The 27,091-nt window shown below is 38.5% G+C and overlaps 1 protein-coding gene across 3 annotated transcripts in view; it reads right to left on the reverse strand.

Moving 5' to 3' along the window:
- cacnb4a (calcium channel, voltage-dependent, beta 4a subunit) overlaps nt 1–27,091 on the reverse strand; it is a 63,369-nt gene that overhangs the window by 30,673 nt on the left and 5,605 nt on the right. Inside the window, exon 1 of one of the 3 annotated variants that reach the window (XM_041807890.1) lies at nt 7,700–7,744. The exons of the other annotated variants lie outside the window; for them this stretch is intronic. Coding sequence (XP_041663824.1) covers nt 7,700–7,744 — 45 coding nt within the window. Of the gene's footprint in view, nt 1–7,699; nt 7,745–27,091 lie in introns of those variants that run through there. 3 annotated transcript variants of the gene reach the window in all.

Consider the following 27,091-nt stretch of genomic DNA (forward strand, 5'->3'; position numbering starts at 1 on the left):
TGTCTTAATTGTTTAACAAAAGCAACCATTAAACCAGCAACCAAAAGCTATCATTAAATGTCGAATAAAATGTGACTCTGACAGAACACGGGTGTCAAAGGTTGTCAACATTTTCTGTACTTTGAACATTTTCAATTACGCTTAAGTCAATCATGTATCTATATACACCCATGCTGTAAGCTTAGCTATCGCGCCGTGTGTTGCATTGCGTGCTGTGTTTCGCACGGCTATTCACGTGGCACAGTGCACTTGTTTTCGCTGTTACTACAACGTAACATGCATGGTTCAAGGCGTGAAAATCACAAGGGAAGAGAGGATGATGCAGTGATGTTTACAGGCATTTCTGTGCATCCACTGTCTGCGGCTTCATGGCAAATATGGCACTATGCCTGCACCAGTGAACCTAGGCAGATCTCCTGCATGACTCGCTGGTGTGAGACAGCGCTCAGTTTCTGTCTGCAGACTTCAGGGAATTTCAAAAACTATTTTCGATATTATGTGGCCCAAAAACTGACCGATCTCTGTCATTTCAATGTTCTATATTACCAAAAAGCAGCAAATCATAGCATCAAAGTTCAAATTTTGGTATCTTGACAACTTTTTGGGTGCATTTCCATATACTGGATCAAATTAGCTGGACTCTTCTAACTTTTCCCACCTGATACTATGTTTTCCATTACAATATGTAATTAATATATATATATATATAGACATATATAGATGCTACTCAGTGGGTAGATTCGGTCATCTAACAACCAAAAGGTCTTGGGTTTAATCCAACCTGGCATGTCAGATAAACTGTTTCATATATCCACTGCATAGATATTTTTCATGTCCATCTGGCTAACCTCCAATATAAAGCAATTAGAAATGGCCTGACTTTAGAAAAAAAATCTTGGAAGGTGATTAGATAATCGGTCACATTTATAAAGCTAACCACCAGCAGCCACTGTATACACTGGCTTATAGTACAACTCAAACCAACTGTAATGGTTGCAAGCTCATGTCGAAGAAGGTCAGAAGAGGAGCAAACACATCTTTTTCACCATGAAAAGCTGTTCTTTGCTCTTTAATTCATAAAGAAATGTGATCAAGTTCTGATTAAACTGCTACATTTCTAAAGCTACACCCGAGCTTATCACTACACTGGAGGCAGACATTGCAATCGACTCACGGTACAGCTTAACCCCTCTGGTAGCTACCACCCAGTTCTCCAAAAGTGACGCTGATTGGTTTGACCTACTTGGGTTGGAAATACCTCGGAGGAGCTTTTCAAGATAGATTTGCCTGATGACAGTCTTGCAAATGAATAGAGATTATTTAAATGGGACATTATCCAAAAATCACTTTTTCAGGCTTTTCTAACAAAAATATGTGCCCCTGGCCTGTCCACCATCCCCTCAAGTATAAGAAAAATCCACTATACATCCAATGTATGTATTCTTGTGCTTGGAAAGACAAAATTTGATTCTACTTCTGTCTTAAAAACAATGAAGGAAACAAAACTTTAACAATAATACAAATTTGATAGTTTCATAGTTGATCTCTTCATTTGTCAGTGTAATTTTTCACAATAGTGCATGAATGAAGCCATGATGAAATTCAGTACATTTTACTGTGAAGGACAGGAAGCATTCAGAGCGCTATCCACTTTCAACTGTTGACAAAATTACGATCATGTGAACAGACAGAAGCAGCAACTGTGCCAACAAAGCTCTACCTCCTCTCTGTCTGTCTCCTGTGTCTACCCACACACAGACAATGAATTGCCTGTGCGGTTGTTATCTATGAGTGTCAAGTGGCCGCTTCTTGAGTCCATCGTGCCACACTCAAGTTTTATCTGTTCAGAAGCCAGAGCTCGGTCTGTTCGCCCATCTCCATCCTTCTTCTTCCTCTAACCTCCTCGGAATCAGAGCTGGGTTTCAAAGCTAAAAGCATTCCCTTTTCATTATATCCACCACCTAAAGGGTCGTAGATGTGGAACCATGCCTCCAGCCCCCCTTAAAACTCAGACCAACTAAAGGACTGGGGCTCATATTTCATTGATAAAGTTTACTGGTTTTTAAGTACAGGATGATGTAAAGAATTCTTCCTCCAACATCCCTTCAAAAGTTCAATTATTAATCAGGTTTACTAGTATTTGTTATTTGCATCAGTGTTTTTAATTGCGAGTCATCAATTAAACAATATGCATAGGGAAAAACTGATAGTTTAGTACATCACTTATAATATTCTCTACAAATAGACTGCTGCAGTATTGAGTCCTATAACCCAGATATGATGACCATTTTAGCACTTCTAATTCCATCATCTTGAAGTCTATTGGATGAATATGTGTATTTGAATAGATACCCGAAAATAAGGTCTGCTGTAAGACAAGCATAAGAGATTTGTACATTTTTCTATGACGTAAAATAGGGGTCAACTGTTTTTCTGGACAGATCCTGATTAAAGTGGTTATTGAGACCATTAACTGTTATTTTGAATATATATGTATTATGATGAAAAAAGTAATACTGTATGATCAAAAGACAAAGAAAAAAATAGTTCAGTACATGCTCTCCACATTTGAAACTGCACAAAGCCAGAGAGCAGCAGCAAGAAAACAGGAAGTGATGCCACACACTCTGGGTTCATTAAAAAAGTCCAAGAAATTACCTCCTAAATCCATTCCTATCCACTTTTCCTTAACCCAGGTGGGAAAAGGTCTTAGGGTCAAGGAAAGGGGGGAGCAAGAGGATAGGAAAAGAGAACAGCTGTGATTAGGAATTCTGACTCACTTTCCCTAGGCGGATGTTACGGACATGACGTGTGTCATTTGTGAAAAAAAAACGTTCATGGACTACAAGATGTTAGATGTTCTAAAACCTCTTCAGGATGAGGAACTGTGACTGTGAACATCTAGAACAGCAGAAAGGTTTCTCTTAATCTGAACTCTCTTCATAGACAGTGTGACTAGATGAATGATATTTAAGTCCTTATTATTATTATTATTATTTTGCAACGGTATTAAATAGTTTTGTTTTATTCCCGTATTTCCCCAAGGGGATAAATAAAGTATCTATCTATCTATCTATCTATCTATCTATCTATCTATCTATCTATCTATCTATCTATCTATCTATCTATCTATCCTTTCTTTAAATCTCTCATTAATTATGTAAGTCTACTCTGGTTCTGTCTTTTTTCAGCTCAATATGCGAGAAGCACTATAAGCCACTAATAAAAACAAACCGTCAATGGTTACAGATTTTCCTCATCTCACTTTCATAATATGATGATAGATATAATCACAATATGGCAATATGCCAACTTTATTGCTTGAAATGGTTTTGATTTATAAACTTTCATCGCATTTACTTAAACATTAGAAAATTGCAAAAAAAAGTGCAGTAAAAAGAAATGAAATAGTTACCATTTGTGGGATGATAAAGTTTTCATGTCTGTCATATTCCTCTGTTCATCCATATTTCTTTCTGTTTATCACATGAAGAAGAGTCACTAGTCAAGAGCCACTAAGAAAAGCTTTCAGTGTGGTTCTTTTCTCTTTTTTGAATAAAGAAATTTTGTCTATTCTGATCAAACTGCCGCTATAGCTGCATCTGAACTAGTCCCTTCCCCGGTCATCTTTGTTTACAGGCTTTATAGGCTACTTATTTTTTAGCCATAATCCAAAAAAAAAAAAAAAAAAAAAAAAACATGAGAAAACCCATTGACTTGAAAAACAGACATCTCTGCAGGACTCCATTAGTATGTTGTTTTATCTTTGCAACAACAGTGTTGATCAGTTGATCCAAAATTTCCAGAGGAAATGTGTGACATTTTGTCCTTAAAAAATATTTAATAACCTGGTGTATATGAATATAGACAACAAAAACAATCAAATAAAGGCACTAGAATCTGATTGATTTCATTGATTTTCATTAAGAAAGTAGTCAAATAAGACTAAAGATAAAGTCCTTGACTGCACATGCCTAGTACTTCACTGATCCTAAGTGCACAAACAAGTCAAATGACCAGTTAATTGTCCTACACTTTTTAAATGGCTTTGTCTACGATGTCTGAAAATTGTGTAAAATTGTTTATCATGCTTCTCAAAGCTCAAGATGATGTCCTGAAATTTTTGTTTGGTCCACAAGCAAGAAAAACTATAAAGCACTTAAAAAAAAAAAAAACAAGATATAAAGTAATTCAAAAATAAATAACACCAGACAATACAACAGTCCAAAATAAGAATAAGATGCAAAAGGATCTGAGAGTTACATGAAGGCTTGTTTGTACCTGAATATTGGAAACCACTCAAAGACTTCACTTTTTCCAGAACATCATAAAAATCTATTTGTATGTGGTTCTTTTGTTTCACTATCTGTGTTTAGACTTGTTCACAAACAGTGCTTCCATGTTTAGAGAACTATTGGCAGTGCTACAGTGAACATCTTTGAGCTCTTACTGTCCTTGTGGTTTGCTACCAAGCTCTTGTCATTATCTTGTGGGTGTCTGGATTTTTCGGAAATGAGACTTTGTCTAAAAACTTGTAAGGCATCAGGATGGGGAAATAATGCAGTTGTTGCATCCTTGGCCCACAATGACCCTGAGACTCGTCTGACTCACTTCCAGTTGAATGTGTTATAGTCGACTGTACCAAAGGAAAGTGTTCTACACTCTGACCATGAATGAAGAGAGGAGTTTGAAAAGACCATACAGTGTGAGATCATACCTCCCACCTCCCGCCTTTCACTGAAGATTTTTTGTTAATAATTTCATCAGCCCAGTTATTCATCATTTAAAGGCACATGTTCTCAGACATTTAGGATTCCAGTCATATAATGTCAATGTGTTTAAAAGGCATGTTTTAACACATTAAAAGAAGTAAGTGCATTTCTGCTGAGAAACTCCCTTTGTTTGACCAGAAGGCTGTTGTTCCCAGCTCAGTTATGCAATGAATGAAGTCCCTGGTTTATTGATTTACTGAAAACTTGGGAGGAAAGACAGGCCTGTGACAGTAGGGGTTGATGAGGCCAAGTCAAAGGTCCCACATGTATGTTATGAAAGCTATTTTGTTGCTAGCTGGGGTGGAGACACATGGCAGCAGTCACACATCAAACACACGCCCAGTCTGAAGTTGGCCCGACAATTAAATTTCTTTACTGCATTTAGTAATGACAAGCGTTAATATATTAGTTCATGTAATTTTTAAAGAAAATCATTCAAAACTCTCAGTTCTTTGATACATTTTAATAGGATGCACATTATTAGATTCTGATGATATTTCCGAACTATTTTAGCTCAAACCAGTATCAATACACACCTTTTTTGGTTATAAAAAACACCAGGTGTCTCCGTTCAAAGGGACCTATCTGCATCAAGTGACACTGACATTGTTTGATCCCTTTTTGCTTCTTTGTACAGTAAGGTAATGTTGTAGCCAGCTGTCTTAGCCTAGCATAAAGACTGGAAACAATAGGGGGGAGTGGGGTAGGATCCAGTTTTAACTTATGTGGCTCTTCAGGAAAGGAAAAAAGCTGGAGGGCAACCAGACAGAGTGGAAAACTTCAACTCTTGATTTGGGATGTCTGGGGGTGTAGTTGTGTGTGGAAGTGGACATGCTCTTAATATATTGCAGGTGACATGTAACATTCATAAAAAGTCATAAAAAAAAGCTTTATTCCTGCCAATATCAAGATTATGACGGCGCCATGTCAGTCTGATGTATACCCCCTCAAATTAAATATTACCAGCTCATTAAAACTGCTCTGGGTAAGGTGGGCCACCTTGAGTGTACTGCTCCGTAGGCAACCACCCATACCTGATGGTGCGGTTGCACATTTTGCCAGTATTCTATGCTATTATCTAAGGCAGATTATCTTTACATATCAGTAGAAATTTTCATATTATTTACACATTTTAAGCGAATATCCTCGGATACATTTAGCATGCCAATAATACTGTGCACCCCTGCTTTTAAACTACATGTATTTTGATACCATACAATCACTGCTACTTTAATGATCAACGTAATATTGTGATAATCCTTATTAATTGTGTGGTCACATGTGTGGCTATATTTTTCTATGTTTTAACTGATTTTGTCATGTTTTTTGGTGTTTAACTTCCATGTGGTGTATCTAATACACCTTCAGTTAAAGCTTTATTAGTCACATTTCATCGCATTCATAACTTAAGAAGATGCTCTTTCATGTACTTTATAGGTTAATTGCAGCAAAAATAACGATATTCAACACACAATTTTTTAAAAAGTTTCAGAAATTTTGACAACAAGCTGGACGTGAGCAGCTAATCTGATTATTAATTATCTTTACATCAAAATCAAAATAACAATGAAAAAACAACTTTCTTACTGTAATCCCACTACAAAATATTAAATGTACAGTCCGGTAAGATCCAAGTACTTGTATCTTTTTTTAACCCTGCTTTTGTGGTTTACTCTTGTTTTGCTCACCACACATTTTGACAGGACCTGACTGCCCACTTTTAGTGAGGTATTACCTCCAAACAGAATGCTGACATTTTTGTTGTTTTATGGAGTCATATTCCTGCAGCGTGGTGTCAAAAACTGGTGGAAAACCTGAAACCAGAAATCTAAAAACAGCAGCTCAAACCCCGTAATTTTGGACTGACATGATGGACAATAACCATGATTAGATGTGGCTTTTATCTCTCAACATACTCCATGCCAAAGTAGTGTTATCTCTACTGCATAGATAAGATACCTTCACTTAAAAAATGTCACCAATGGAGCAGAACAAGAAGGTGAAAATAGGCTAATTCTTGCAGACAGGACAATCCAAACCTTGGCTTTACTAATACCTCGGTTAGGACAGAAGGTGTGAGAAATCCATCCACCTCTCATGTTCGTGAGGCAGCCAGGGTGTCAGATGGAGTTACAGAAAGGTCTTGACAGATTCTGGCTCAGTGGGATTCCCTCCGCCCCTCCACCCTGCATCAGCAGCAGCTCCTGCATTTATTGCCTTTGTAAGCATTTTTCCACTACTCCGACACATTTTTATCCCACGGATCTTGATCTGCACGTCAATAATAATGTTTGCTTCCTTGTATCAAAGGCAGAGAGACGGGCCATCTCTGTGTAACATCACCTTTGTGTTTCAAAAATGACTATTTATACTCCCTGACAAGGGGATGTGATGTTTCCCTGCCTTGTATACTATGTAGTCGTCAGCATAAAGTGTGATCTAATGATTAGAGCTGTTGGTCTTTTCTGCACCTTGATGATGTAAAGGTGGGATGTGATTGATGTAGAGAGGGAGAAAATACAAATGAAGCCACAAAGGAAAGATGCAGCCGGGACTCCCACAGACACATAAAAATACCCATAATGCCTGTAAACAGAGCTTTACTCTATTCAATGAAGGCCATTCATCCATATGGAGCGACGGTAAAGACATACTGTGCAGCTCTGCTCTGCAATGACAGACAGCATCAGTGAGAAAACTGTACAGTTGGCTGATTGAAGAGCCCTTTCACACACTCTCTCTCAAATACAGACATGCCGACACACACACACCCTTCCCCCAACCCCTTCTAACTCCCCCGAGAAGAGTGCACGCTCAGCCCACTCAAGTCTCAACGCATTCTGTGGGTGTTTGTGAAAGGTTCAACCAGCCGCGGCACAACACAAAAGCATGGTTCACAAGTGTCAGACGCCCCTCCGTGCACTCACCGCCTCCGAGTCTTCAAATCCATGTAGGTACAAGTTATCGTACATGGAGGAGAGAGAATCCAAAAAGCAGCTCTTTGGCGCAAAACGGGCAGAAATTGATCAACCTGTTCCAAAGAGGATGGATGATGAAGATGAGGGCAGGGGAACGACAGAGCCCACCAGCAGTCTCTTTTTCCACATGAAGGTAAACCACAGAGCAGCCAGATCACACCAGAGCAGAAGATGTAAGAAAAAAAATCAAGGTGTGGCCCTTTGTTTCCCTGACGCTGAATTGGATATTATTGCCCCCGAGCCGAGCAAGTGTTGGTTCCCATTATACGGCAGCCTGGTTGTCCCCAGAGGCAGAGCAGACCTGGCATTTCATCTGCCTTCCAAGCTCAGATCACACGAGCCAATCCCTTCCTCCAGCACTGGCTGATGACAGAGGTGGGATGCTGCCTGCCGATTGGCTGGTCCAAGCTCCAGTCAATAATACTCAATAAGGACGAGGCAGAAAAGGAGAGAGAGAGAGGTCTGCAGCCAGTGAGCGGGGTTAACCAGCAAACTAGAGTGTTATCTCTGCATGGATGTGTGCTTAAAAGCCATCAGCAAAGGGTGTCATTTAATTTACAATCGCAGTGAAGACGAACGGTTGAGTGATGCCACGGGAGGCAGACCTGATGCTGCTGGGACAGAGTGCTGTCACAACAAGAGTTTGGGTCTTTACAGCTATGTAAACAGACTGAGAACAGAAATGGGGCTTTTCCATTACATGGCACGGCTCGGCTTGACTCGGCACGGCAGCCCAGAGCAACAGGGGATTTGCTTTTCCACCACAACCAAGCTACCTGTCTGAGGGTGTGTCTAGAGCTGATGATGCAGTGTTTTGAGCCCTCCTTGATCCCTCTACACTGTCTGATCTGAATGACTTTACATCGTGTAAAGCAAAAATCAAACTGTAGACCGACATCGATGCAGGCTGCTCTTTCTCTCTCTCTGCGATCAGTAAACAAACAATAATTTGCACTTATCACCAAAAGGAGAGGATTTTCCTGCATATAAGTTAAAGAGCAGTCTCCTTATTAGTGATTTATGGGTCTCTCGAGAGCAGAAAATGAAGACAATCATATTTTTGGATTGGGCGGTGAGAACTGCATGCGTAAAGCGCCAGAATAAATTAAAGACAGACTCCATCATGGGTCTAGAATTTATTTGTCCATAAGAAGGGGACAGGGTCAAACTTTTGTTATCAGTAGGTGCAGAAATTAGTGTGAGAAGCCATGCGCAACTATCGGACCGTAGTATGCACAAAAATCTCAAGCTTTAGTTTTGTGTCATAAATATTTAAGTCATACAGTGAATGCTGACACCACTGTAACAGAGTTATGGACAGCTGGGGCAGTGGCAGGGGTAAAACAAACCCCCCCCTCCAGTTATCATGGAGGGGTTATCAGTAGCAGAGGGGGTAAATCCCTCCAGCAAATCAGACCGCGAGGTGCTTCGATGTCAGCGTGGCACGCATGAAGGTGGGGCTGGTCTGCTTTGGCCCTGCTCATTTGAGCACGGCGCGGCGCGGCCAAACTGGTGACGGAAATGCAAATCAGCACGGCTTGGTTTGGCTCGGCGCGGCCAAAAGCCGTAGTGGAAAAGCCCCAAAAGAATTCCAACTCTAGAGGAGAAATTAAAATTTGACATCTTTTACTAGTCAATTCCATGTTGAAAATCGGAAAAATAAAGGACTGATGTCTATGATCTTAGAAGCCTTGGAAATATATATTCTGTTTTCTGTTAAATTCAACTTTATTCAAATAAGACAGGGTCAGATATTATTGTTTACATTCATACAGTGGTCCCCAAACTTTTTCTCCCAGGCTCCTGTTCAGCAGGCAAAAATATTTAGGGCCTTACAGCTTTATAAACTGTCAAAGTCAACCTTGAAATTAATTTAAGTGGAGAAAGAATGAGGTTTGACACCTGTTACGAGTACATTTCCTACTGAATATCTGAAGAAAAAGGAGGAACTTTGCCCATGATTGTTGAGGGCTGGGAGGTATCCAGTTGTTTTCTGTTAAATCATTATATTTTCAAATAAGATGTAGGGACATATAATTGTGCTTGTATCAATACAGTTTTTGTGAGTGGTTTCCAAACTTTTTTTGCTGGACCACTCAGCGTTTTTGGCTTTTACCAGACTGGAAACATAAAGTCAGCCAAGAAATGTTGAATCAAGAGGAGAAATCAAGGCTTAGGTCTGAGGTTTGACATCTATTATGAGTCCATTCCTGATTAAGCATTGTAGTTTTAAGAGATTAAAACACTGACTAAAAATGTAAGTCTTCCCATGAGGACGACGAGATGAAGAGTAGCTTAAAATAGATCTTTGGTGATGCGGACTTACCCAGATACACCAGACAGTTTCATCTATCTACTTCATTAATATATTATAAATCCATCTGGGAAACCTCCAAGACAAAGCATTTGGATCTTTGAGAAAGGCAGGAAGTTGACAGGCCAATCAAAGTGTCAAGACAAAATGAGGTAGTAGACATGCACAGCTCCAACGCTAACCTGAGCTAGGGCCTGTGTCCATAGGCGGCCTTTTTTAGTTCTGGCTGCACTGATAACCACCTTTTCAGAGCACTTCTCACCAGGGTTTCTTCATGCTATGTTAAAAAAAAAAAAAAAAAAAAAAAAAAGAAACCCGTTTTCACCGGTAGAAGCTGTAAGGATTGCAAACTCAAGTCAAAACAGGTCAGAGAAGAGCTTAAACATCTTTCCCACAATGAAAAACTTTTAGAGCTGTTCCTTACTCTTTATAAAATACAGAAATGTGGTCCCATTCTTATAAAACTACCACAATACTACAGCTCACAGTACAACTAAACCCCACCCAGAGCTACCGCCTCGTTCTCCTCAGATCACGCTGATTAGTCTGAACCTTTGTGGATTGGAGCAACATGGATTAGACGGATGACAGTCTGGCTAATGTTAGTGCTGGACTATAAAACATTCAAAATCAATAATCCAAGGTATATTTTAATCAGTATATTTCAAACCAGTTAAAGCACTGAAACTGCATTAATATGAGTGTTTTACATAAATACTGGTTATAAAATATGGCTTATTAAATGAGTTTCAAGAAAATAAATGCCTTGATTTAAAGTGAAATGCCAGGACTTTTCCCTGAGTAAAGCAGGTATGTTTTACAGTTTCTGAAGACTAACATTATAAAGGTTTAAAATGACTAAAATGTGACTTAAACTAAGTAATTTAAATGTGAAGACTAAGACAAAATTTAAAAAATTTACACTGACTGATAATCTCAGAAAAATGGGCAGGCGCTGTCCCTGTAGTAGTCAGAAAAATCTGCTTAATTTTTCTAATTTTTCATATTTTAAGCAATTATGTAAAACTATATTGACAGAAATTTGCCTGAAATTAATCAAATGAAGTTAGATCTTTAGTAACTTTTCATAAAACTAATTTCTCTTGACAAACAAAAGAAAAAGAACTAAAAAGGAAACAGCCCGTTGCTTCCTTAGCAAAAAAGGTGCTAATAATCAGCTAAAAACTTGTTAAAATTCACTTTTTGAGGGAGTTTGGAGATGAAATCACAATGATTGTGAAATTAAAATCAAGAACGAGCCTTTATGCTTGAAAAATCAAACATTATCCACCTTTAAAAGACCACTTGGTGGCTCAAATGTAAAGGGAAACAAAATAACTTCAACAACTATTTCAACCAAACATACGTAATATAAATATGTAAATTATATGTTACTCTACTATTGATATATTAATATTTAACCTTTTAGCAGAATCATTTATTTTTTCTTTTGTCAGAATGTCCCTTTAATAAACCAAAAATTACTATTAAACTATGCTTACTGTGCATCTATTTAGTAAATCTGTGTGAAAGGGCACCAGAAAAATTCTCCTGTCTGCATCTCACTTGTTTATTTACACAGTAGAGCAGCAGCGCCCTCTCCTGTCTAACTATGTACCATCACATGCACCTGCTACTCCTCTCAGCTGATGCCTGTTTGCTACAGTTTTTTTCCCCTTCCTCTTAACAAGCACCTCTCCAAACACCCGCTGTCTTCATCATCATCTTTCTGATATTATAATGGGAGAGCAGAGGTGCAATATCAAAGAGCTGAGCCTGCGTTTTTAGGCCCACAGCAGCTCTCAGACAGTTCTCCATTATTAAAGCAAAGTGAGCAACAGAAGATCAAGGAGAAGCCTTTCAGAACAAGTGCCTCAACTCCTCATAGGATCGCTCAAGACAAGAGCCCACAGGCTGCAGATGCATGAAATTACATATAAATGATGTTGTTTAAGGTAAGAGACAAAGACGGACTGAGAATAGAACGTGGGCTTCAGACATGAGTGTAATTCTGTTTGATTGCGTGTAGGTGTTCTCTGTAGGGCAAAGAAATTATCCAGTTTTCAGGTAAATCTGCAGCCCTTAAAGTCTGGTGTAAAAGGCACACTTTTTATACCCTTTTGTTTCATTCAGAAATGTGTCTGCAGCTTATATACCAGGGCAAAGTACTAAGACATGCACCGTCATTAATGCAAATGCACTCAACTACCTCAGTCACACACCACCTAACTGGATTGAAAATTCACCACATTCATTCTGTATTACAAACGGGCACTTTACTGCTAAGGGTGTAATGGAATACATCAACACAAAGCAGAAACCCAGATTTTGATGCCACCTTTTAACCGCTTTTCTCCTTTTTTGGTCATAGTCATGAATCTGAAGAAAACAGGAAGTATACTTCAGATTTAGGGTAAATTTAAATGAAAGGGTAAGATATCATTCATATCAACCAAGGTTATGCCTGTTGTTCCCAAACCTTTCTGCCAAGCCCCTCTTTGAAAATATTCTCGAGTAAATTTGTTCTTTTACAGAAACAAAAATCTCCAGCAACACTTGTAGTTTAGAGAACAACTTTATTAGGCCAACGCGTTCTGGGTTGTGGCTTTAATCAGTGTCATCCAAAGGCCACAAGCAGAAACCTGTTTGGCCTGATAAAGCTGAATGGATAAGTCAATGCATCCATCCATCCATCCATCCATCCACCCATCCATCCATCCATCATCCATCCATCCATCCATCCATCTATCCACCCACCCATCCATCCATCCATCCATCCATTCATCCATCCATCATCAATCCATCCATCTATTATTTCTGATTTTATCCATCCATCCATCCATCAATCCTGATTTTATACATCCATCCATCCATCCATTGTGCGTTGCCTGGGTTTGAGTCCAACCTGTGACCCTTCCCCGCTTGCTTCTCTCGACTCTCTCATCGCTTTGTCCAAGTCTATCAATAAAGGCAAAAAAAGCCCTAAAATATGAATCCTTAAAAAAAAAAAAAAAAAAAAAAAAAAAAAAATTTCGTCCTGGGTTTAATCATGGATGCAGCCCAGTCTGTTTTCATAAGTGGGTTTTATTCTTCTGTTTTTGCATTATATTTCAATAGTGTTGCAGCTAATTCTCAGTTATCAGACAGAGTGAAACACTGAGAATACACAGGTAAGGATAATAAATAAGGAAAGGGTGACCGCCAACAGACCGCCAACACTCCTGAGCAGTGAGGCAGCTGAAATTACTTGTTTCCCTCTGAGGTGTCCTGTTTATCTTTATAGGAGGGTCTTGTGGGAAATGCATCCAGATTTAAAGCTGCTGGCAGACGAAGTGCATCGTGTCATCACATCTATGCGAGCAGTGACAGGGCCTCATAAAGTCATTCACAAATTAAAGTCTGCTGAGTTGAGCCATGTGACCTATATAGAAGGGATTAGCAGCATGAAGAAGCCCCTTCTTATCACTTAGCAGGCTGAAAAATTGGGTTAAAGGGATGTCTCCATGTAATTCATTGTGATTCAGACATGAAATTTAATTTCTAGGGAGAAAGCTGTAAAATCATAAGCTGTGCCATTCCCAATATGGAACAATATTAAAAATCTGCAGGCCTTACGTTCAGACTTTGCTTTTGAGACAGAGGGGAATGAACACAGTGACCCAGGATGTGAATGTGAACAGAGAATTCATTCCAGACATCTTTAAAAAAGGCAGAGATGAGGTTTTTTGTTCAGAGATGCAGTTCTGCTACAACTTAATATTCACTTTCTGGTCGGCCTCTGTTGAGAAGTCCATTAAAACGTTAAACAGTCCCTGCAGAACTCATTACCTTACTACATTTGCATTGCAAATTAAGATGGTCTCTCAGTAGAGCATGCTGTGTGTGAAGAATTTTGAGGGTTTTACAAAAATTCTCAAGGTTTTATCTTCAGTGTCAGACTCATTATATATATTGTGCACACGGATTATACATATTGCACTTTAAAATATGTCTAGAATATTCAAACTGGAATGCCTATATTCAGTGAAAATGAGCAAACCAATATACGCACTGATGTTGTCCAGACTTTAAACATGCAATTAGAGACAACTTATTTTAAAGTCAAAGCAAAAACACCCCAGAAGGAGTGAGGATTTTTGCTGCATTTTGGTCCAACAACTCAAGAAACTTTTCTTTGTGAAAATGATGATGTGATGATATGAATATATTAACTAGTCTTCCAGTTTTCTTTTTTGTATTTTCATTTCAAATAAAATCTTGTCTGTCTTTCCATCTGACTCTTCTTCTGCTTTGGTACACAATCATTTTTTCTCATTACTTTTCACTGAATTTTGGGTAGAGTCCACATTGTTTATGCACATGCTGTCTTCATTTTCTCTTCTTTTAGCGGCTCATTGCCCATTATACCTCAACCAACTGTCATCACCAACTGCAAACATTAAGAAATGTATGCAAAATGAGAGCACATTTAAAAGCAATTACAGCTCCACTGCTATTAAAGCTCCTAGAGATACCTATTCTGGAGCTTTTAAACAATGCATATGCAAATACAGTATAGGCAAGGGATGCAATCAGCACTATAGACACTGACAGTGTTTTTAGGAGGATTAAAAGCCATGTCTTCTGAGGCTTAATCATCACAGACCAACACTTGAACATCAGTCTTGAAAACACAAGAACAATTCTTCTAGAGTATACTGCTGACATTATTTCCTCTTAGACTACAATGCTGCCACAATGCTGTGATTCATTTTTTAGATGTAGAGTAAATTGCAGAGAACACAGATGCAGAACACATAATGTAGCAGTCATAGACCTTTAAAGTTGCTATACATTAGCATCAGTTCTTTATAAAACTTGCCATGCCAAGGGTTTCCATAAAGCATCAGACTTCTGCAAGGGGAAAATCATGTCTCTACCTCTCACATAATTAGGTTGTGACCATTTCTTTTTCTTAGACCATATTCTATTGGCTTCTTTAAAAGACATTTGTCTGAATCTTCTAAGATACCGAGACGGTTTTCTTTACTCCCTAATTTTCAATATTTAAATAAACCCATGTGAGTAAAGCATGCTGCTCTTACAAAACAAAATAGGCTACAGGAGGTCTTGAGCAATACATCTGTAGTCAAAACACCTAAATTTAGATTCTAAGATAATTCCTTCTTTTGGATTAGTGGTTTTTCAACTGGTGTGCCCAGTAGGAATGGGCGATATCTTATCGTATGCAATATACCGAGAAAAAAACTTTCCACGATGAGAAAACGGCATTCAACAGTAACAATGATAAACTATGGTTGATGACGTATGTGATGCGCACGTTTACATCATCACTGCGACGCACTCGTAACTCACATGCAGAAGCATAACAAACATGGTGGAAGGCGGAGCAGAAACAGAGGATGAGTTTGTTGCCAAACGAGGAGCTACCTCCATGATCTGGAAATGTTGTGGTTACAGGAAATCAGACGTGGAGCAGACAACGGTAATTTGCACAGTGTGCTTTATTTTACGACCCCCTATTCCTCTGTTTCACAGTCGCGCAAATTACGCACAGCCCCACCGTTTACACGAGGAAATGACAGAGCGCTTAGTCTGATATTTAGATGAATATGAGTAATAAACTCACATCTCATGTAGATTTTGTAGATTTGTAGAAACAATGTACATAATATGATAGATAACATGATGCATGTTTGTTTTTATCAGCACTGTGGGTTCTGTCTTTTAGCTGCATAGGTGTCTATCTATAGTACACAACTCACAGACAGACAGACAGGTAAACATTAAAGCACCACACTGTATGCCCTAGATCTGAAAATGTGACTATTACCACATTATAAGCTTCAGTGTAATTATACATCATGGACTTAATCAAACTTAATTAAAAATAATGTATTAAATTTACTTATTTTTATTTTTTTAATTTAACAACAAGAGTTTCAACTTGGACTTGCAGTAAGTGACTTATCTCTGTAAACACAAACATGGTAGAGCCTGGCAGCTCTGCTCCACAGAAGGAACCTCCAGAGGATTTCAGACTGCATATTGGATTTAAACACTAGAGATAGAAGCAAACTGGACAAAAGAGGCCTTATTCAGGATGGGCCACATGGAGGTAAAATAGTGATGTAAATAGTTTAGGGTCAATTTTTAATGCAAACCCTTTTATTTTTAATAATGTGCCAAGTTGGAACATTCTTTGTTCTTTTTCCAACTAAATTTCTCTTTGAATCTTTTAAATGTAGAAGCAATTTAAGTTGTTTTTTTTTAACTAAAATATCCCTGCAGGAATCAATATTGATTCCTGCAGGAATCAGGGAATCAATATTGAATCGACTCGAGAACTGAATCGAATCAGGGCCTTGAGAATCAGAATTTAATTGATTCAGGCAATCAGCGGCAATACCCAGTACTACTGTACATGTAGCTGGTGTAGTTAAGCAGCCCATTTGATACATTTTACCTAGTCAAGAAGGTTGTGTTGAGTGGTGCTGTTTTTTATCGGGATTTATATCGTTATCGCAATAAATACAGCAAAATATAGTGATAATTTTTTTAGTCCATTTCGCCCATCCCTAGTGCCCGGACACAAAATTGGGTCATAAATGTGCTCCTAGAGAGAAAAATGGGACAAAGAGTACCCTGGACAGAATCCCTGAGTGGACATTCTGCACATTTATTTAGTTTACTTGACTCAATTTTGCCATGATTAATAAGTAAATTCTGGTTGTTTTGTCTTTGACTAATTTATCTTTTAAATATCTTATCTTGACTTATCTAGTTCGGGATAAAAAGCCAGGTTTCTTATTGAAATTAGTTAACCTTCAAGATCTCTAAAACAGGAGTTTACATGTTAACACAGGAATTTCAGCCCCCCTTGTAAATATAGTGACATCTAGCGCTGTTATTTTGAATGCAAACAAATAGAGAAGTAGAGTTTTATATTGATGAGCCTTTGATAGATTTTACTTTTTAAAGTAAGCTTTAAAGCTATGTGCAAGAGAAAAGTGAAGAACAACCAAGGATATTTCACTCCTCCTGATACCTTGTTATCGATGCAAGCAAAAAGAAAAAAAAAAAAACCTTGGGAACTTCTGGCAAAAAATATTGCATTGCATTGTTCTGGTTTGTGCTGTGTCACTCATGGGCTGTCACGATACTGCAATAAGATTTTATCCCTCGCTGGCACTTGCTCTTGTAAGGACACAAGTCCAAACTACAGCATTAGAAGCAGCATTGAAGTAGAAATTTTTCCAGAGATTTGGGCCGCAGTCTCTCATTAAGCAGATGTTCATGGGTCCTGAGGGTAGACCAGTTGAGAACCGCTGATTTTGATAATCTGGATGGATTCTTTTGTTTTATATTTATAGTATGGGGGGATGGATCGTCTGTGAACTATCTACATAGATTTTTAATTAGACAAAGAGCAGCACACCGCTGCCTCAATGAGCTTGTCTCATCGATTAAGCAAGATAGCCACATACATCCATGAGAGGTTGTTTGACTTTTCCTAGGTTAAATTTAAATCCCTGTTGTTTTTGTTACCTTTTTCACATCAACAGAGTCTAAGAGACGTCCTGCTGCTGGCCAAAGCAACATGAAGTACCTGTTAGCCGGTGCAGTCAAGAATTTATGCCGCTTTATATTATCATACTTTAAACAAAAAATATGTTATAGTGGGCGATAATTTGTAATTTTACAAAAGAAAAACTTTGGGGAAACACTAAATATCAATATCATTTAACTTTTTACTGATTATATAGCTGCTCCTAAATGAAATAGAGTGAATAAAATGTTTATTCCCTATTCAGACTTGACATTTGTAGACAATCTTTTTACTAAGCATTTGGCTTTCCATCTATTGTACTGTAAATCAGCATTAACTATAGCAATACAAACAATAATGTCTTATCCTTGATCTCGTTTGAAAATAAATCAATACACCTGAAAAACTGTATATACTGCCCAGCTTATAAGACTGAATAATAATACAGAGATAAATGGACACCATAGAAAAGGTCCTCTGAGCCACTTTGATGCTGCCGCTCTGGATTATTCCTGAGAGCAAACATCTGTCGTTTTTTTCCCTCTTCTTATCGTGAAGCTCAGAGGTTGGCTGGGAAACTGTTCGGGCATCCGTAAACCGACCACGCATCATAAACATCTGTCTGTGCAAACAGTGCATGTAGATATTCAGTGCACCATCTGGGAGAATCAGCTATCTACCAGCACCTTTCTGTGACAGATCCACAGTTATCAGCGTGTCAGGCTGTGACTCATACTGATCAACAAAATCCTCTCCAACACATTCTGTCCTCTCCTTTTAAAATCAACTGGGAAATACAGTATCTCCATTTATATTGTGTTTGTGTTTTACTCTTTTTGACCCTTGTCTTTGCCCTAAATGCTCTAATCTGTGTGCAGTCATCCCACACGCTCTGGCCTGGACAGTTTGCTCGCTCATCCTCACTTAACCCTAATACTTAAAAGTCAATCTGGAGTTAATACTTCATCTGAAAACAACACTTAAAGGCCCTGGAAACAGAACTTTTACATCGGCATGTTTTCCAGTGAAACACTCTCAAAAGGACAGAAAATATTCTGCCAAGAAAACCAAGATGTTGTGTTTTTTGTGCCTCTGTGCCAATGATAGCCAGGGGCCGGAGGCATTATGTTTACAGGTTGTCCATTTAGCCATTCAGAACATTTTTGTAAATGCAATAACTCAAGAACACTCTGAGGGATTTACCTCAAACTTTGCACTAATGTCCACTCTAGATAGTGGAGGATAAAGGTCAAAGGGTGAGGTCTGTGGACCTCATATCAACCCCTTGCCTGTGAGTGTGAACTGGATTTTCAAGAGCACTTCAAAATATTGTATGAGAACTTTGCACAAATGTCCACTCAGACCCAAATCAAAGGTCAAGCACAGGCCCAGAGTGGCAAATCTGGAAAACCTGGAGAATTCCCAGTGGGCTGGGCTGCTGTCAGGTCTGGTAGGGCCACCGCACAGCAGCATTAAACAGGCTACACTAGCTAGTATGGACACATGCAGGAGCAATTGTTATGTTTCCCCTCACAAAACTCTCTCTCTCCCTGCGGTTGGTCGAGTGGAGCGGACCGTCCATGTCCATCTGAATGGAAACAAAACCGTTACATTGGTTCCATGTTTACCATGTTTTAGAAGCTCACACGGGCAAATATGCATTTTTTTTCATCACCAGCTCACAGCTTGATGTAAACACATCAGGTGGAAAAGACGCAGGTAAGCGAGCAGAACCAGTTGTTCAACACATAACAGCATAAACTGTGCAAGCCACTGTCTAAGTGTATGAACAAATTAATGAATGGTTTGATTTCATAGCCTATACAACAACGTATAAGTACACGACACAAATAAGAACTAAGCAAATAGCAGCTGTGTTACAAAAACTAAGTGTTAAACATCACCTCTGCAGCTGCAGCCCCTCCACCAGTCTGCTGCTGAAAAGAAGAGCCTTCACCACTAATAAGAACAAGCCATAAGAATGGAAGGGTAGGATTCAAAAAACGTTTTTTATGAAGGGATCAGTGTTATTGTTGCTGTCAGTAACACACAAGGCCAAGGCTAGCTGATGTTCTATAGTGTGAACAAATACACATAGTTAAACTGTTTCCAGAGTATGCCTAACTGAATGCTAGAAGTAAACTTCAATGCTTTTTTAAAAAAAATATTAATAGCCTAATTGAACATTAATATAATTAAAATACTTAATCTGCAATTGACAACTTCAGTGAAAGGTTGTGAACTAAAGTGGGCTGGTCTGAGACTTGAAACTCCAGGGTTGAAAATCAGTCCCACTCCAGCCCTGGTCAGGCACATTGGGCTTCATGTTAATCCCTTGCTTATGAATACAATACCTTCAATAAAATTTTGAGGGATTTTCTTTAAACTGTACAAATTTCCACTCTGACTTAACCTGTTTTAAATATTGGGAGAAATTTTGATACCTGCAGAAAACTGTCTTTTAATCTGCCAATACCGATACAAGGCCAATATTACCATGCATCACTATTTCAAAAAGAGACGGATTTCCCATCACGACAAGAGAGGCTGGAGGTTTGTGAGACGGACATCAGCCGAAGAAACACAGGTAAGATCAGAGTTTAATGTGCTAAAACATGGCAAAACTGTGCTGAATTAAAGGGGACATAGAAACAGGCCATACAAGAGCATTGTGTGACATGACTGTCCAGGCTGTAGACGGAAGATTTTTTAATTCCTGCCTGCTGCCGTTTCTCCATGAGTGAATGTATTATATTGATTTGGGGACTCAAAAGTAGCTGAGAAATTAAGAATGTTCATATTTTTCACAGTTTGAACTTTGCATAGTCATACACAGCTCAAAACATGGTCTTCATTGTAACGTTTCTCTATGCAGAGATCGCTATTGCCTCCAAAAAGGGAGTTCTCTGCAGCAGCATGATGTCATCTGCAAAGAACCTATACTTTTAGGCAATTTTAGGTGGCTTTGGTCTAAATGGGTTAATAATCTTACCTTTTTCACATACTCTCAAGCCAATGCCTTAACCTTTGGCATGGACTGGATTATTGTATAATGTTGATGCCTCAGCCTTTGCTAACATCTAACATCATTTTTTCAAACACAATGACTGTTGTTAAAGAAAGGGCCACGCCAAAGCCTAAAACAACAGGCTGACATAACGGTGAGTGTCCACTTCTAATTTCTTTATCCAGTCTATGGTTTTTGGGTGCGCTCTTCTGACAGATTTTTGGTGGGTGACTCTGATTAGCAATATTTGAATCACACTCTGATGACAGTTGTGGGGTCGTGGGCATTTTGTGCCAGCTCAATCAATCAAATATCAAACCACACCCACACAGGCCTGCTGAGGCACGTTATCTGAGCTCTTTAGGATGAGCTGGAGCTGCAAGAGATGTTTGAGGCTTTAAACCATGTTTTAGTGAGGTTCATGTCCTTGAAATGTAGCAAAATTGAACATTGATCATCCGTCCGTCCAGTTTTGGCCATAAAGAAATATTCATAGCGCAGAACTAAAGGTGAAGATCGTGTCACTTAGCCAGAAGGACTTCCTGTTTCTGGTGTCTGGCTGTAAAGTGAAGTAGTGAGGTTTTCACATCTGCAAAGAACTCTGATATAACTGTTTCTTTAGATGCTGCATTCTTCAAAGCTTTTCTCCTCTCATGAAAGAGTTTCTTCAAAAAATAAATCATACTTTCTGTTGAAAAGAAGGAGGAGGAGGAGGTTTCCTGCTCATCAACCTTCTCCGCTTGACCCCGGTTGTTGAAGGGCGGCTGTTACTATGGATACACGAACGAATCAAAAGGGAGCTTACTTCTCCTCTTCTCACCTGATGACGATCACACCGGTGATGACACAAATCACAGCGGGGGTGTTAAAGAAATCTGTGAGCGTGTAATGAAAGACAGAGTGAGCAGTGTGCTTTATGTATAGGTTTCTTTGTCCTTCTGTCTTACTTTTCCTGAGTCTTCTCCCTTTGTTTCATTATAAATCTCTGTTCCTGCCAATTATAACTTCTGTTCTTTTTTTATTGAGAGGCATAATTACATGGCAGCGAGCAGTTTTCTGTTTAAGAGAGATATCAACAGGTTTCACATGCTGAGCACACAATAAAGCATTTCTAGATACACTTATTTGAGACACAACGCCATCAAGGACTCTAAAGGGTTGTATTATTCTTCAACAACCCATTATCATCCTGCGCTGTGCTCTATTGTTAAACTATCTATAAAAAGAGATTGCCATTTTTCCCATCAGAGGAAAAAAAGTAACTTGCCGCTCCCTACCGACTTTGTACTTCCTTTGTGTTTTGTCCTGTCAGTTTTAGGAGAAATGCCAGAAGAAACAGAAGCTTTAATAAGAAAGGATGCACTAGTGTGAAAGGGTTAAAGAACCCATATGTGCTTTTCTTTTGAACAGGTAATGGTGCTGGTCTAGAGTAATGATTCTGCAATGACTCTTCCTCCACCCTTTAGTATCAGATATAAGTACACTCTGTCCCCCAACGGAAGGGAACCATAAAAGTATGACAGTAGAGATTAGATATTTTGATACCTTTCCAACTTTTGATTGTAAAAACACATATAAGTGCTGTACCGATCCATACTGAAAAAGACAACTTGGGGAAAATGCAGCTAATGAGTCTTTAAGCTGAAAACAAGGATACATGCAATATAAAATGAAGATATCAGGAGGAAGTGTGAGGCTGGAGCCAATCACTGTTGCCATTTGGCAAGCAGGGGGGTATGCCTTTGACTGGTTGCTAGCCAATAACATGACTGGCATATTGAGACAAACAACAAGGCACACTCACATCAATGGGCAATTTAGAGTCGCTAATTAACCCAAAAACCATGTTTTAGGTCTATTGGAACCCTATGTATACACAGGGAGAGCAATACAGAAAGGCTCTGTCTGACCAGGATTCAAACCAGGAACCTTCACTGCGGAGCCTAATTGCTTAGATATACTCACATATATCTAATATGATAATGTATTTACATATATTCATATTTCAAACAACAGCAGCTAACAACCGTTGTGCATATGGATCAATAAAAAACAAACACCTTGTCAGAATGAGAAACATTTGGATCATTTAGGCACCAGCTTGTTCTTCTCCCTCTCCTCCACATAAATACACATATATATTTGAGCAGGTGTGCAACGAAGAGTGGAGGCGATTCTCTCACAGACTGTACCTGGGCGGCCTGCTCGGCGTATCTTTTGGCAATTAAAGCCTTTTTATTTTCTATCCACATAAGATCAAGTTGTTCTATGCTGAAATACACCATTTTTCTCTCTACTCCTCGCACACATGTCAAATAATTCTACTTTAACTGCTATGATTACTAATTGCTAATTATCCTAGCTGCTAATGCTAAAATTGTATTATTCTGTTTTCTATCAGTCATGGTTGAGATGCTAATTCTTCACATACTGCTACCATCATTATTGACGTTATGGAAATATCCTACAAAATGGAAGATAGGTTCGTGGCCATGACAGCCATAAATTTGTTGTTTTGTTGTTTCTCTTGTCCCTCTCCTCTTCCTACTTTTCTCCCTACCCCTCCCTACCCCTTTCCCAGTGTGACTTTGAGAGGGCTGTCAACATGTCTCTGGTTCTGCTGGAGATTCCTGCCCATTAAAGGGAAGGTTTATGGCACCACTGTAACGAGGCTAAATACTGCTAGAGTTGAACTCGTGGTGATTAACACTGGTCTTCTTCATAATAGGCTACACCTAAGTGTACAGTCTCTACCTGCCAGTCAATTTAAGTGTCTTGAGATGACTTTGGTTATGAATTGGTGCTATACAAAGAAAAACTTCTTGATTGATTGATTCTATTGATTGATTGACATGTTGCAATGTTAAAATGGACAGAAAATTGATTTAAATCTAGGCTGGCCAGGTTTGGTGTGAAAAAAAATCTGCAATTTTATTTCCAGGCCACATTACCCAGCCACGAATAGTAAAGCAAGGCAATTAATGAAGTTTTTCAAATCGCAGAAGTTGCAATATCACTTTTATCTGAAATGTGTTTCATAATACCAGTTTAATGCATTTTGTGATGCCGAGATGTTATGCTCTACACATCATGCAAACATTCAAGCATCAATTTTGCCAAAAAAAATCCTACTTTCTTTGTTTTTGTATTTTTGTCTTATTAAAAATGTGAAAAACATAAAATTATCATTCCCTTACATACAAGCACTCATTTCAAATTTGCAATGAGTCAAAAAAAAAGGTAATTAGATCTTTTTCAAAATTGTCCAGCCTTAGTTTAATCTAACAAATATTGTGTTCATTAGAGAGGAAGACTAAAACTCAGCCCTGTATTTTTCAAATCCAGGAGCCAACATGTTGAGTTTATCGATACTGCTATTGAGTTTTAAGGGTTATGAGATTTAACATTATTCTGGCTGCAAAGACATGCATCAGTTTCTAATGGAGGGGACAAAAGCTAAAAGCACATCAACATTGCGCATCAACTTTAAACAGTCCCACTGAATACTCTGGGTATGCTCAGAGAAGCATGTAGTCATAACACTGTCTTCAGCTACTACATGACAATTTTATTCTTCATCTGCTCAGATCATCACTAAAAAGTCCTGCTTAACTTTGTAACCAATCCAATCAGTTAAAAATACTTATCCAGTGTTGAATTCTGTGGTGAAATCAGCAGAATAAAAGTTAATTAGTGGACTTAACGAGTAGACAGAGCATCAAATTATGATGCAGTCAAGGTCAGCTCAGTAAATACCGTTTTAAGGGTAATGCAAATAAGATGTCCTGATTTGTTTAAATGTCCCATCAAGAGGATGAAATTTCTGTTTTTTGATGTGAAACTTAGATAAAATGTTAAGTTGTGCATATGTGTTTGTTATTTCAGCACTATAAAATAGATGTAACAGAAGGCATCATGACTTTTTTCACTAGCTCTACTCAGCTAATACCACTTCTGTTAAAAGTGTTTTATATTTCCACAAAACAATGGAAAAGGATCAAAAGTGGTATCAATAAGGACTTCAGTCAATAAGGAGCATTGATAAAGGTATCATTATCCAGTCAAACTACAGATTTGTGGCCTTGAAGCCTTAAATAAATAAATCAAATTAATGATTAATATTTTGATTTATCCTAAAAATAATAAAAACAAATGAATAGAGTTTAATGGAGTGGTAAGATTAAAACATCCTTAAAATCAAAAACTTAATAGACATAGAACTCATAGTATGCTTTTCAGTCACACTAAATAAAGTACATTTTCTTTCATTATTTTCATTTTTATAATAAAACAATTTAACTGCGTAATGAAAAGACTTTTAGTCGATAAAATAACCACCAGATGGGATTGTCTCCAGTGCGTGTATGCACCTGGAACCTTTAAACTGATGCACAGCTTCCTAGGAGGCAGGTAATGCTGAAGATGAGCAGTGCTCAGAACTCAGCAGGTGATGAGAGCTCATCTACCGAAAGTTTGTGCAGAACTGACGCACTCCAAATCTGAAGAGGCAGACAATTTTCTCCTAATGCTTAAAGCTTCATGTAACACACAACAAGCTGGAGTTTACTAACTGAAATGGAAAGTTTTTGAATCAAAATGAACTGAACCTTTCAAAATAAAAGGCAGGAAAAAGGAGTTAAGCTTGAGTTTCATCCGGGTAGCATATTCAAGTAGGGAATCTGCAAAATCACTCGAGAACTTGATTATAACAATCAATTAGAAATTAATGAGCTCCATTCCTAGTTACCAGTAACACTTGATCTTTTCAATTTAAAACTAAGATTTACCCTTTGGATTTAATACATTAATTTTAAATATCAAAGTATTTAACCTTCAGTCCATTCAGTAAAATAATCCCAATTCCTGGTTAATCTTTCTCTCCTAAATAAAGAACTGGTTCTAGATTAATCCTCTGGTGTTTTGATTTTAGGGGTTACCATCTTAGTACAGAGATAGACATTGTGGCACAGATTTTTCCCTTCAGCTGAGCTTTATTTACAGGTATCTCTAGTGAACCGTTTTAGTGGAGCTGTATTTAACTTACTGCCTTGTGTTTTCCAGTGCGGTGCACTGCCTTTAAAAACCTAACATATAAATACTGACCTACAAAGAAGATGAATAATGCGGCCGTCACAGATGTGAATACCTGACACCATCATTAATCACATCTGGATGTTTCTATAGATATGAAAGGCTTTCATGTGTTTTTATAAGCATGACCTGATTTGTTCCTATTTGATGCTGTGGCGTGTCCTCAGAGGCTGTTAGCACATGATGGAGGAGGTCAGCTGTGGAGAGTATTTGAAAGAGCCAGAGAAGAAGAAAGGACAGGAGGTGGGCTTTGGTACAAGGGTAGCCAATGACAAACTATCCACTGTAAAGCCTCAGTTCCCTTGGTAACTTGTTAGCTGGATGTCAAAGTGCACAGTAATTCCCGTCTGAATCATGAATAACAGAGGAGGCTTATTACAGGAAACCAATCTGAATTTGTTTTATTGAGGGGTGTATAAAGCAGGCGGCAGGAGCAGCATTCAAGCAGCCTTTGCCTGATCCTGAATTTATGAATAATACATGGCTGTTAGATGCCTCATGAGCAGCTGAGTGGGCTGAATTCCCAGGTGGATACAAATCAAGGTCATTGATTCCCTCTTCTAACTAGAACAGGGGCCAAAAACTTGTCAGATGTCAGAGTCCTTTGCCCACATTTCACTTTGAGTTAAAATCAAGCTGTCATGGGGAAAGGGACAGTTAGGAAATGAACATTTTTCAGGATTAATGATGCAGGACAACTAGCTAATACAAAGAGAAGAAGAGCACATAAAACATTACTTTCTTTAACTAAAAAGTCCACAAATGTGCTCAACAATCACTCTTAATTCAGGTAATAACATCACTTATCAAAAAAAATAAAAATAAATTAAACATTCTCTATTCAAGCTGTGAAAGAGAAAGAGAATCAATACCGTTTAGCTTGCATTAATGCATTCCGGGCATTCAGATACCAAGTGAATGCATTTTAGTACTGTGTCCACTAGGCAGGCCTTATATCAGAGCTACTTGCCCTCCTCTTGGGCAAACAAAAGGCCGTATGCGACTCTGTGGCTCTCTTATTATTGTGGCTTGGTATCCCTACATACTGCTGCAGTGAAAGTGCTGGCAACTAACATTCCAGCAACTAACTCTGGATACTGTAGATCCTGCAAGTTTCTGGCGCTAAAGTTTCGACTTCAGGGGTCACCCACGGTGGCAAATCCAACAGGAATCTTGGATTTTCATTGTTTCAAGATCAACTTCAATGTCCCATAGCAGAGGACTCTTTCTTTGATTTAGATTGTGGGTACTCTTTCTGATGCAGCAGGACTGTTTTTATTGTTAACTTAAAAAAAATAAAAAGGCAAAATGGTACCAAATAAGGAACTGTTTAGTAACCAAAAGACCAGCTCTTATCACTGAGCTGAGCAGGATAATCTA

Source organism: Cheilinus undulatus, linkage group 15 (assembly GCF_018320785.1).
Source record: "Cheilinus undulatus linkage group 15, ASM1832078v1, whole genome shotgun sequence".
NCBI lineage: Eukaryota > Metazoa > Chordata > Actinopteri > Labriformes > Labridae > Cheilinus > Cheilinus undulatus.